The sequence below is a fragment of the Rhinatrema bivittatum genome, chromosome 2 (assembly GCF_901001135.1).
Source record: "Rhinatrema bivittatum chromosome 2, aRhiBiv1.1, whole genome shotgun sequence".
Classification (NCBI taxonomy): Eukaryota; Metazoa; Chordata; class Amphibia; order Gymnophiona; family Rhinatrematidae; genus Rhinatrema; species Rhinatrema bivittatum.
In genome coordinates, this window is record NC_042616.1 from 446,170,099 (window position 1) to 446,183,672 (window position 13,574).

At 45.7% G+C, this 13,574-nt stretch overlaps 1 protein-coding gene across 3 annotated transcripts in view; it reads left to right on the forward strand.

Moving 5' to 3' along the window:
- The first annotated feature begins 10,553 nt into the window (after positions 1-10,553).
- MARCH11 (membrane associated ring-CH-type finger 11) overlaps positions 10,554-13,574 on the forward strand; it is a 164,993-nt gene continuing 161,972 nt past the window's right edge. For all 3 annotated transcript variants that reach the window (XM_029592663.1, XM_029592664.1, XM_029592665.1), the window contains exons 1-2: positions 10,554-11,215; positions 13,324-13,479. In XM_029592663.1, the coding sequence (XP_029448523.1) occupies positions 10,886-11,215; positions 13,324-13,479 (486 nt within the window). In that variant the 5' untranslated portion in view covers positions 10,554-10,885. The remainder of the gene's footprint in view (positions 11,216-13,323; positions 13,480-13,574) is intronic.

Below are 13,574 nucleotides of genomic sequence, written 5' to 3' on the forward strand. Positions count from 1 at the left end.
GTCGCCACCCGACAGATCTCGGTGGGTGACAGCATCTTGGTTTCTGCCCAGGACACTGCCTGGGCTCTAGTGGAATGGTCCTTGACTTGTAAAGGCGGTGGCTTGCCTGCTTCTACATAGGCCACTTTGATAACTTCTTTGATCCAGCGGGCTATGGTTGCTCGCGAGGCCGCTTCCCCTTGCTTCTTCCCGCTATGAAGGACGAGTAGCTGGTCCTTCTTTCGTATGGATTCCGACCTTTCCAGATATCGGACTAGGAGTCTGCCGACGTTGAGGTGGCATAGACTGCGAGACTCTTCCAAATTCTTATGCTCATCTCGCGATGGTAGTGAGATGGTTCGATTGAGATGGAAGTGAGAAACCACTTTGGGGAGGAAGGGCAGGACCGTGCGTAACTGGATGGTTCCCGAGGTGAGTCTGAGGAATGGCTCTCGGCAGGACAGTGCTTGTAGCTCTGAGATACGACGGGCCGAACAGACTGCCACCAGGAAGGCTGTCTTCAATGTTAATAGTCGGAGAGACAGACGGCGAAGAGGTCTGAAGGAGGCTCCTGCTAAGAAATCTAGGACCAGGTTGAGGTTCCAAGAGGCACTGGCCACTTTAGGGGTGGTCGGATCTGCTTGACACCTTTCAGAAAGCGGGAGACATCTGGGTGTGAGGCTAGGCTGCCACTCTCGCTCTTGGTTTCGTAGCATAATAATGTGGCCACCTGTACCTTTATGGAGTTGAGAGACAATCCCTTCTGTAGTCCGTTCTGCAGGAATTCCAAAATTGCAGGAATTTTGACTGAGCATGGAACGATGTCGTGGTCCTCTCACCAGGCTTCAAATATTCTCCAAATTCTTATGTATGTTAGGGATGTGGAGAACTTGCATGCTCAGAGCAGGGTGTCAATTACTGCCCTCGAGTATCCGCTTTTCCTCAGGTGAATCCTCTCAATGACAAGGCCGTAAGAGAGAATCGAGCTGGATCCTCGTCGACACCCGGTCCTCGTCGACACCAGGTCCTTGTTGGAGCAGGTCTCTGTGTGGAGGTAGCGGGAGGGGGCTCCCTGTCAGCAACCTTTGCATGTCTGCGTACCACGGTCCTCTTGGCCAGTCCGGGGCCACTAGAAGTACTGGTCCCCTGTGGTGTTCTATCTGGTGGATGATTGCACTCAATAGGAGTCACGGTGGGAAGGCATATAATGGAGTTTCCTGTGGCCAGGTCTATACCAGGGCATCAATTCCCTGGGACTGATCTTCCCACCTGTGGCTGAAGAAGCTGGGCACTTGGGCATTGGACCGGTTTGCCAGGAGGTCCATGGTTGGTGTTCCCCAATGGTTTACTATCAATTGGAATGCTGTGGTCGACAGTTTCCATTCTCCTGGGTCTAGACTTTCTCTGCTGAGGTAATCCGCAGCGACGTTGTCTTTCCCCGCGATGTGGACAGCCGAGATCTCTTGAAGATTCGCTTCCGCCCATGACATTAAGGGGTCTATTTCCAGAGACACCTGTTGGCTTCTGGTTCCTTCCTGATGGTTGATGTAGGCCACTGTTGTGGCATTATCCGACATTACGCTGACTGATTTGTCTCGGAGTCTGTGACCGAACCGTAGGCAGGCTAGTCTGACTGTCCAGGCTTCTAGGTGATTGATGTTCCATCCCGACTCTTCTTTGTTCCACTGCACCTGGGCAGTTAGCTCCTGGCAGTGTGCTCCCCATCCTCGTAGGCTGGCATCCATCGTGAGCAGGATCCAGGTTGGTGAGGACAGTCTCACTCCTTGGCTCAGATGGCCTTCTTGTAGCCACCATCGTAGTTGGGTCCGAACTTTGTCCGGGAGCTGAAGACGTATGATGAAGTTCTGGGACAGCGGTTTCCATCGTGATAGTAGTGAGCGCCGTAGGGGTCTCATGTGAGTTCTTGCCCATGGCACTACTTCCTGTGTGGATGCCATGAGGCCAAGGACTTGGAGGTAGTCCCATGCCGTGGGGCGAAGCTCGCTCAACAGGGTTCGCAACTGGGTCATCAGTTTTGATCTCCTTGTCGGTGTCAGGATGACCTTGTCTTGTTTGGTGTTGAACCGGACTCCCAAGTATTCTAAAGATTTGGAGGGCTGCAGACAGCTCTTGTTTGTGTTGACCACCCACCCGAGGATCTCCAGTAGAGTTTTGACTCTGTTGGCTGCCTGGTGGCTTTCCTCTGGAGATTTTGCCCTGATCAGCCAATCGTCTAGATAAGGGTATACGAGGATTCCTTGATTCCTCAGTGTTACTGCCACTACCACCATGATTTTGGTGAACGTCCGGGGTTCTGTGACTAACCTGAATGGTAGTGCCCGGAACTGGTAGTGACGGTCCAGGATTGTGAAGCGTAGAAAACGCTGATGCTCTTGATTGACCGGAATGTGTAGGTAGGCTTCTGACAGATCCAGGGATATAAGGAACTCTCCCGGTTGTATCGCCCTTATTACCAAGCATAGGGTTTCCATGCAGAAGTGAGGAATCTTCAGGTGGCGGTTTACCGACTTGAGGTCCAGGATGGGCCGGAACGTTCCTTCTTTCTTGGGAACGATAAAATAGATGGAATAATGTCCAGTATTGATTTGTTGTGCGGCCAGCGGTGCTATAGCCTTTAACGCTAGCAATCTGGTCAGTGTAGCTTTCACTGCCATCCTCTTGGAAGGGTCGTGGCAGGGGGATTCCACAAACTTGTCCGGAGGGAGGTGATGGAAATCCATTTAATATCCCTCTCAAATGATGGCTAGGACCCACTTGTCTGAAGTTATCTTGACCCATCTTTGGTAGAATAGGGCAAGTCTGCCCCCTATGGCTTCTTCCTTTGGACGGGTCGGCTGATTTTCATTGTGGGGTGAGGCTGGGCCCTGGGCCCGAGCTGGCTCCCCTTTTGTTGTGCTTATTCCGAATGGACTGGCTCCTGCCTGCAGGGCAAATCGCTTGATATGTGCTTCTGTATGGGTTGAAGTGCTGTAATCCTCTGCCTCTGGAAGTTCGGGGGAAGGTTCGCTGGTTTCTCTTATTCCTGTCCTCCGGTAGTCGCGGCAGTGGGGATTCGCCCCATTTGTTGGCTAGTTTCTCTAGTTCGCTTCCGAACAGGAAGGTTCCCTTGAAGGGCATCCTTGTGAGTCTTGTTTTGGAAGATGCGTCGGCCGACCAGCTTCGGAGCTAGAGTTGTCTTCTGGCTGCCACGGCTGATGACAATCCTCTAGCTGCAGTGCACACCAGATCAGAAGCGACATCCATAAGGAATGATACTGTTGGTTCCAGGGCTTCCCTGGGAGTGTTGTTCCTGGTCTGTGATAAGCAGGCGCGTGTCACCACGGCACAACAGGCCGCAATCTGTAGAGACATAGCAGAGATGTCAAAAGACTGAGGATTGATTCCAGATGACTGTCTTGGGTATCCTTGAGTGCTGCTCCTCCCTCGACTGGGATAGTAGTGCGCTTTGAGATCGCGCAGATCATGGCATTCACTTTTGGACATGTCAGGAGATCTTTGGCAGCTGGGTTCAGAGGGTACATGGCTGCCAGGGCATGTCCCCCTTTGAACGTAGTCTCCGGGGCATCCCATTCCAGGTCAATTAGCTGCTGGATGGCTTGAAATAGTGGGAAATGACGGAGGTCTGACGGAGTCCCACTAGGAGGGGATTCGTCTTAGGTTCCCCCGAGGCACTTGAGCCCGGGATAGCGAGCTCTTTCAGGCTGTGTGTGACCAGGTCTGGAAGCTCGTCCTTGGTGAAGAAGTGCCTCATGGTTTGGTGGGGCTCTGTTCCCGGGGGGGAGTTCCCCTTCCTCCAGGGTTTCTGATTCCTCATCTGAGTTGTCCGTGTCCCCGAAGGTGGGGCTTCTGGGTAGTGGAATCATTTCCCTGGGCATAGGTCCTCTGGCGGAGGTTGTGGCCATATTATTGGAGGCCCCAGTTGCATGTGGATGAAGGTATGCAGGCCTTTGAAGAATTCCACCCAGGAGATAGATGCTGGGTTTAAATTAAGAGGCGCTGTGTCCCTGAGGAGCCCCGTTTGAGGGAGGGTCTCACTGGGAGACGCTAGGTCCATCACACTGTTCGAGAAGCTGGAACCTGGTACCGGCTGTAGAGAGTCATGGGCTGGATCCCCCAGGGCCTCCTCGCACTGTATACACAGGGCCATGGCCTCCTCATACTGTGCAGCTCTAATGTGGCATGCTGGGTAAAGGCCCTGAGCCTTGAGCTTCTTTTCCAGTGGTGCCATGGCTTGTGCGCATAAATACAGGGTCCGGGTGACTTAGTTATGCGCTCCGGTGCGTCGAAGTTGTGTGCGTAGGATTGGTACGCGCTCAGGGAGATGTGCACGCTGTTGTGCGCACAGATCGAAGTTATGCGCCCGGCACAGTAAACGCGTGGCTATACGCGTCGCTTGTGCGCACGGTACTTGGGCACGCGACGTTGTGCGCACAAGATATTTGTGCGCACGGCTTGCCTCTGTGCGCATGGAACCGGGCGGCAGACAGGGTGGCGAACAGATTAAGATGGTGACGGTGACCACGTGGACAATATGGCGACCACCTCGGAGGGTCTCCACGTGGGAGGACCCTCGGATCTGACCGGGGTCTAGCTCTGCTAGGGCAGATCAACCCGGGGGCACTGGTCCTGGCTGGCGACCTGTGTGACTCCTGGAGCTTCGGAGACCGGAGACTTTTAAATAGATTTCTGCCTTACCTTGTCTCGGTGCTTCCCGGTCTCGTTCTGGGTGGTCTCTGGCTGCAGGGGGAAAGGGAAAATACCTTCACCGCCACGCTCAAGGTTGCACCCGCTGCTTCTCAGCCTCACCCAATGTCGGGGGCTAGGTCCCCGCCGAGGGTCAGCCGCCAGACCGAGGCTTACCTCCGAGGGATCATGGAAATCACCTTGGGAATTCTCAACTGGGGGACCCAATGGGTGTCACCGCAGGAGAGCGGGGCTCGTCTGTAGAGATAAGATTTCTTCTTGTTTTGGTTTTCTTTGCTAAATTACTCTAACGCTGTGCTAGCGTGCATAGTGTCCCAAACTGCTATGGAGATGGAAAATACTGAAGAGCTGCACTTCCTGCAGGGGTATATGTACTAAGACTGACCTCAGATTGAAATCTGATCTATCTGCTATCAGGAGTACACTATACCCATTGGTCCTGAGTCCATCTGCTACATGCTAGGAAAAGAAAATATCCTTAAGTACCAAAAATTATTTATATAATTACATTTTTTGTAATATTATGATGTTTCTTATTTTACTTTCTTAGAATGATATTTTTGTACACCGTTTTGATTAAACATTGTTTGTAAAAGCGGTATAGAAACATTTTTAAATAAATAAATAAATAAGTAAATAAAAGATGCAAGAAAATGCGTCATAAAAATATAGAAATAGTCTCAATTGTATTGGGTGCCAGTGGCTAGATTAAAAATAACTTCCAAACACATCTTGATATGTTGCCTGCATAGAGATACCCACTACTTTACATAGGGAGTGAACAGCAAGAAACGAATCTTCTTGTAGGGATTGGCCACTGTGAGAGACAGGATGCTGAGCTTGATGGACCTTTGGCCTAACCCAGTATGGCACTTCTTATGTTCTTATATTGCACCTTTTGAACTCTAGAAGGAAGCTCTCTTTGGCACAATACAAATATTACAATGACTATTAGCAATAAATTTGAGAGATTGAGATCTTACTCACCATACCCTGGGCTACAAATGAGGTCCATTCCTTTCATGATATGTGCAAAATTAACCCATTTCGAGACATTAGCATGTAACAGAGAAACAATAAATATGGTCTATACAGAATCAAAAGTCTGATTAGCTTTGTCCAGCAACTCATACTTCACATATATTTTGAAGAATCTTAGCTGAAGTAGTGGGATACTATCTGAACTCTCTGCAATGCTCTACCTACATCAACCCCTTTGCCATCCTCAGCTTCCTCCTCCTCTTTATCCACCTCTTCTTCCTTCAGAGTTACCTCCTCCAGCCAGAGAAAATGCAGACACAAATGTTGTGTAACATGCAGCACACAATAAACACCTGGCTAACCTTTACAAATGCAAGATTTAGTAAACTCTAGGATGAACTACTGACTGAAATTGGCTTTTCAGCATGTCAAAGATGCACTAGATCAGGGACCTAGGAGAGCAAAGAGCAGTTATAATGCTCTTCAAAGAGAAAGGAAGGATAGAAGAAGGAAGTTAACAGCTAGGCCAAAGGAATACCATTAGCATCTAAAAGAATAGAGTTCAAATGGCTCATCATTAAATTCTTGAATGTATGAGGACATCACTAGCAGCACAGAAGACTACAGTGGTTCCAACACTTATCCAGTAGAACTTCTTCTCCTGGATCCCAACCACACATGTAGTCAAAAAGGGATTCTGGCCACTTAATCTGAGATCAGTAAGTAATGGTCATAGCAGACCTGGATGTTTAGGCTATCTTTATAGTTCTAGTAAATAAATGGTTTCCTGATTCTTTAGAGAAACCAAGCCCATAGGATTGCAAGTGATAGCCCTGATAACATTTGGGAAGTTAGAGAGATATCAAAGAAGCCCCTTTATACTTCCCTCATCTCCTGGTTAGTCTATGGATGCTGGATATAGTCAGGCATGTAGGCATGCATAGCTTCCAGAAAAAAATGTTGATGCATCTGGAAAAAGGGTATTGACTGATGCCAGTCATGTCTCCTGTCACCCCTCTGAAATGAGATAGAATCCAAAAAGTACTTTATGGTCATCATTTACATCTCAGTGTAAAAGCTGAGAAGGTAGCCTATATGGGATTCGGAAGCCAATTTGGCTTCCGAAAATCTTTAAGTACCAAATCACTTCTCATATCCCTAACAGACTACCTCATCATGGGCCTCGATAAAGGTCAGGCCTACCTACTGATACTCCTTGACCTATCGGCCGCCTTTGATACTGTTAATCACTCCCTCCTCCTAAATCAACTAGCGAACATCGGAATAACAGGCTCTGCTCTTGCCTGGTTCAAATCATTCTTGGGAAACAGAGGATACAAAGTCAAAATACATAACAAAGAATCTCAGTTTTATCCTTCCACGCTAGGAGTTCCGCAGGGCTCCTCCCTTTCTCCCACGCTCTTTAACATTTACCTCCTCCCCCTATGTCAACTATTAACCAAACTGAACCTCAAATACTTTTTATACGCGGATGACGTCCAGATCGTCATCCCTATCAAAGAATCCCTCACAAAAACTATTAAAATCTGGGAAAATTGCCTTCAAAAAATTGACAACCTCCTCTCCACTCTAAATCTAATCCTAAATTCTTCAAAAACTGAACTTCTCATAATTTCCCCCGAAAACAGTAACCTCGCCTCAAATCCACCAACCGGCTTTCAAACCTCACAAGTAAGAGACCTAGGAGCTATCATTGATAATCGGCTAAATCTAAAATCTTTTATTAATCAAACTACTAAGGACTGCTTTCATAAACTTCACGTCTTAAAAAGTATTAAACCACTTTTCCACTCCCATGACTACAGAACAGTCTTGCAATCAATAATCTTCTCTAAATTAGATTATTGCAATTCCATTCTATTAGGTCTCCCGTCTTCTCACACTAAACCCCTTCAGATGGTTCAGAACACAGCGGCCAGAATATTGACAAACACAAGAAGAAGAGACCACTTATCTCCTATTCTCAAAGACTTGCATTGGCTGCCAGTTCACTATAGAATCTTATATAAGTCCATTACCACCATCTACAAAGCTATCCATCAACTCTCTCCGCTTAACCTTCAAATCCCATTTAAAAAACATACCTCCGCCAGACCGATCAGAGAGTCCTACAGAGATTCACTACAGGTTCCTCCTTCCAAAACCTTTCAGCATATGACTCTCAGAGACAGGGCATTCTCCTCAGCAGGACCTACTTTGTGGAACTCCATCCCACCAGAACTGAGACAGGAACCCAGCCTTCCAACATTTAGAAAAAGACTTAAAACCTGGTTATTTATGAAAGCCTTTCCAGACACTAACTGAACCTTAATTCAACTTAATTAACTCAGACCACCCAACAGAGTAATCAACATCTTTGCCAATTCCTTAATTTTACAATCTCTTTTAAATTGGCAGGTTTTTATTTTTCACTGTTAAATTACCATCGCCTATTTCACCGTTCCAAGTTGTATTATATCCCTGTTTTAATGTAACTGCTATTTTTTCTTTTAGCACCTGTTAATGTTCTTATTAATTTTCCTTTTGTCACACCTTGTTAATTGTAAACCGGCATGATGCGATTCCCATCGCGAATGCCGGAATAGAAAAATCTCAAATAAATAAAATAAATAAATAAATGGGAGGCCATACATCCACTCAAGTATTCCCTATGTCATTTCCTCTAAATCTGCCTTGGGACAAAGCATTCTGCTATGGAAGGTGTGGCATCTCCTGCAATTGGCATATAAGAGTAGATGACACTGGTGTACTTAAAAAATGGCTACAAAGTGGGTATTCCCCCCCCCCCCAACATTTTCATAAGCCTTTTTTTTTTTGTTCCATTCAAATGGAATTGACACAGTAAAAGAAAATAGTATGTCACGGACTGGATCTCATGCAAATTAAACTCCGGAATTAAACTCTGGAATTTGTTGCCAGAGGATGTGGTTAGTGCAGTTAGTGTAGCTGGGTTTAAAAAAGGATTGGATAAGTTCTTGGAGGAGAAGTCCATTACCTGCTATTAATTAAGTTGACTTAGAAAATAGACACTGCTATTACTAGCAACGGTAACATGGAATAGACTTAGTTTTTGGGTACTTGCCAGGTACTTATGGCCTGGATTGGCCACTGTTGGATACAGGATGCTGGGCTTGATGAACCCTTGGTCTGACCCAGTATAGGCATATTCTTATGTAAGAGTGTGAAAGCCAAAAGAGCAGCCAAATATCTTCTTTTATGAGGAGAGATATTTGGAGAAACCCAATATTCAGCTGCTATTCTCCTCTTGGAGGCCAGAACAAGTAGGGATTGATCAACCTGCCAATGATTCAATAGAAATTGAGACAACTTTTGCTGAACCTATAAATATTGAAAACTTTTTTTGGTTGTTGGAAAGAAACAAATTCCAATCTCACTAAAAAAAATAATTCTATTATATGTCCTATACTTGAGGCTTGGCAGAAAATGAAAACAGGTTTGGAAATGTTTACAATTTACTTTTTATCAGCACATATTGCAGAACTCCCACAATTTATACTAGGTACAGTATGTCTGACAGCTGGAAATTGAGATGGGAAAATAAAGGAATACAAATAATTGAAGATTGCTTTGAAGATTAATCTTTATTATTTTAGCAATGTAAATTTTAATATAAGATGGGAGACAGCACTGAATTATTTCAGATATTTCATTTCATTATAAAGAACCTGCAAGATAAAGTATTATGCTGACAAGGTTGGTAAAAAGAGAGAACATTTCTCAGAATAACAAACTCTACATATTATAATATAGGATTATTTATCGGATTATTGCAGCTGGCCACTGATATTTGAAGTCCATTTTTCCCTCATTTAATTCACATCTTGTTTTAGATAACTGAATATTTTTATGCTGGTTTCCCTCCCGAAGAGGATTACTTGATGATATACATTAACTATATAGAAATGTAGAAGCATGACAGCAGAAAAAGACCATATGGTCCATGTTGTCTGCCTACCCATACAATCTGTACCACTCCTTCAGAGATCCCCTGTGCTTATCCCATACTTCCATATTGTTCTTGCCTCCATCACTTCCATTGGGAGGCTGTTCCATATAAAAAGGATGATAGAGGCACAAAACAAGGATGTTCCCAAGAAAAGATGAAAAGGATGGTTGCACGCTTTAAAATTCAAAACAAACGTTTCATTTCGCAGTTAAAAGTTTGTAACTTATATGTCTTAACCTGATTATTGATTTTTGTACTTGGTATATTTTTTTTAATTAATATATAGTTGAAATACGGTTTAAAAACAAACAATGCGAATGGTTTTCAATTAAAAAAATTAACCTTTTTTTTTTGCATAATCAGAGTGCGAAGCTTTAGGAAGCAAATTTGCATAATTTTGCATAATCGCCACCGAATTTGCTACAACTTGCGTGTTTTCCTGGAGAGGTGTATGTTCATGAGGGTAGATGTACTTCTTTTTGAGGGAGGGATGCATATACCTCATTATGGGGAGGGGATGCATATTTTGGGGAGGAGGGGGGTGTACCTCTGTAGGAGGGGGTGTATATTAGCTGTGTGTGAGTGCACCACTTTATAGAGTAAATGTATATGCGCCGTGTGTGGGTGTGTACATTTTTGTGAGGAGAGCATGCATATCGATGGGGTGTAAGTGTCTACCTGTTTGTGTGTACCCCTGTGCGGGGAGGGGATGTATATTCACAGGGTGTGGGGGTGTGTGTGTACTGTATACCTCTCTTTATAGAGAGGGGGCATAGCTGTAGCTTCTGCCTCAGCGCCGCGTGCCGCTCTGTTAACGGTCGGACGTGTCTCGCGCCGCAGTGCCGAGTGTTTGGATACGAAAGGGTGGCGGGGCGGGAGATGGGAGGTGGGGTGAGAAGGCGCGCGAGCCGCTAGAGAGAGAGAGAGAGAGAGAGAGGGAGAGAGAGGGAGAGAAAGAGAGAGAGAGAGAGAAGGGGGTCCAACCGTCGCAGAGCCTCACCTGCTCCCCCTCGGCCCCGTCGCCGGCACCTGCGGAGGAGAGAGTTACGCTGCTCCCCCCCTTCTCCCTAGCTCTGCCCACCACCCGGGTCCCTCCCACCCAACCCCTCTGCCCCCCCCCCCCATGCCTCGCGGCTCAGCCGGTGTGAGGGGCTGTCACTGGCCGGGATGGCGGCGCTAAGCCGCCGCTGCTGACCGCGCCCCGCGTCCGTCATGACCTCGGAAGAGAGCGCGGGCACCACCGCCGCCGCCGCCGCCGCCGCCCTCTACCAGCAGCTTCCCGTGGAGCGGGCGGGGGCCGCGGCCGTACCCCTTCTCGGGGAGGGGGAGGAGGAGGAGGAGCCCGACGAGGAAGAGCCGCCGGCGCCAGTAGCAGCAGTAGCGACCCCTGCCCGGGAGGGAGCCGGCGAGGGCGGCAGCGGCATCCCCCAGGCCAAGCCGCACACGGGCAGAGCCCCCAAAGCCGACGCCGAGTCCGTGTGCAGCAGCGACAACAGCAGCCCCACCCCCATCTGCAAGATCTGCTTCCAGGGAGCCGAGCAGGTACCGGCGGCAGCACTGCCCAGCTCCACAGCGCCATGGGGTTTACGAGGTTGGGAGCGGAGGGAGGAGGGGGGGTTGGGAGTGTGTGTGCAGCACTTAACAGTTGATATCACGAGTAACGCAAACATTTCGGCTGCTTTTCTTTAAAGGCAGCTTATCTATCCATATAGTTTCCCAGAAAATGCGGTGCTTTCCTGTATCAGACGCTGTGTCTCTGTCCATCTTATCCGTCGCTCTCTTGTCAGCACGGGGCCGGCAGGCGTGGTTGTCAGCGTCTTGCTCGGCTAAGTCGCCGCCGGCTCTGCGCCTCAGCACCTTGGACAGCTCCCCCCCCCGCGCCAGAGCCGAGGACTGCGCCTGAGCAGGGGAGGGGGGGAAGGCGGGGGGAAGATATGCTTAAGCTTACCTATCATTTGGGGAGCGCGAGAGGTTTTATTAAATGCCAGCCTTTGGTAACTCTTAAGGGGACGGTTGGAGGCAGATCTCCTTCTCTCCCTTTAAGCCTGCAGAGGACGGATATTTTTAAGAGGTAGAAAGGGAGACGAGTTTTTCATTTGTTGGGCTAAATAAGTGAGAGTCTCCGCTAAATAGGGAGGGGGTAATAGATCTAGGCTTTTGGAGCATATACTTCGCAGAGTCATGCATCCTCTCATGCATTCCCCTTTCCCTTTAAATAGGATATCAAATCTTGACTGTATGAAAAAAACACTTTCTGCTTATGTTCCTGAAACGGCTGAAGTGAAAGCCTACTTTATTATTAGTCATACTTTGAAATTTATCATGAAGAGGTTTTTCAAATTGACCTCCTTTCACATTTTCCTTTAAATGTTTATGACAAGAGTCCTAATATATAATATTCAGCCATTTAGGAACCCCTTTAAGAAAATAAAGTACTAGCACCAGCATTAAAAAAGCAACAGCTTATTCTTTTCCCAGTGTTTTTTGTTTTGCTTTAATTCTGCATTAAAAAATGTGAGTTTCTTAAGGAGAGATATTCAGTTGTGTTACCTAATAATAATTCAGTGAACTTATATCTTTGGTATAGCTAGGAAAACATCAGGGAAAGGAAATAATTAGAACAAGGAGTCCACTTTTGTGGTTTCATGAAAGAAAGTACCAATAGTCTGTTAAGCATTTATGGAAAGAAAAGGAAACTATATGTGTTTGTGTTGTAAGAATAAATATGATTTGTGTGTTTTAAACTAATTTTATAAAGAATCCAAATAATATAAGCACAACACCTTTTTGGAGAATCATTTTGAAGGTTAATATTTATGGTGTAGTTTAAGAGAGCATCCTATTTTCTGTGATGTCTTGTAATTCATATCTGTGATAAAAAACAGATTCAGAAAAAAATGCATCAAACCATCCACTTAAAAGTTTTTAGAACACTATGATAGTACTTATACTTTCCAAAGGACAGTGCTGGGAGAATGGGCAGATCCACATTAAAATTACTTATTTTATATAATGTTAGAACATTTTATAAATATTAATTAGCAATAATAAAAGGATTATGTTGGAAGAAATATAATTAATCTCATTATTCCATAGTAATATATTTAGTAACTCCTTATAAACCAAAATAAGATATCTTGCATTTTACCTATTTTCTTTCTGTTTTCTGTCATCACTGTTTATTTTTTATTATCTGATATGTAGAAATGTGAGGTGATGTATATTGCAGGGAAGGAGGATAGAGGCACCAAGGCACTGCCAGAATGCAACAAATCCTTTGGACATAAAGTACTGGTGGCCCTATTTACTAGCCTTGCTATAAGGCACATAAGGACTTGAGTTACCGTCAGATGATCCTACCCCTAGGGCCTAATGAGTTTCTTCCTCTTCCCTTATGTATGAGATTACCTGAAGAGTAACCTAACACAGTTCATTATTTCTGTAGCATTGATGCTTGGCATTCTATCACTTTTTCCTCCTGAAAAACTCTATTTTATGAATGCATAGTTGAAAAACATATATTATAGTTTAGATATTGAGTTATTGTGTTGGTGTGCAAACCAACAAACATTAACAGTAGCAAGTTCAATAATGGAAGTATTCAATAGCATGTAATATAACAGCATTTATTTGCACGTTATCCTTTTCAGGGTGAATTACTCAATCCTTGCCGGTGTGATGGATCGGTACGGTACACACATCAACTATGTCTTTTGAAGTGGATCAGTGAAAGGGGGTCATGGACCTGTGAGCTCTGCTGTTACAGATACCATGTTATAGCAATTAAAATGAAAAAACCGTGTCAGGTAACATTTTCACTAATACTTTATCAACATACGAGTAGGCAAAAGAGAGACATTTTTGGTAGATTAACCAAAAGCTTAACCTTTTTTTTTTTATC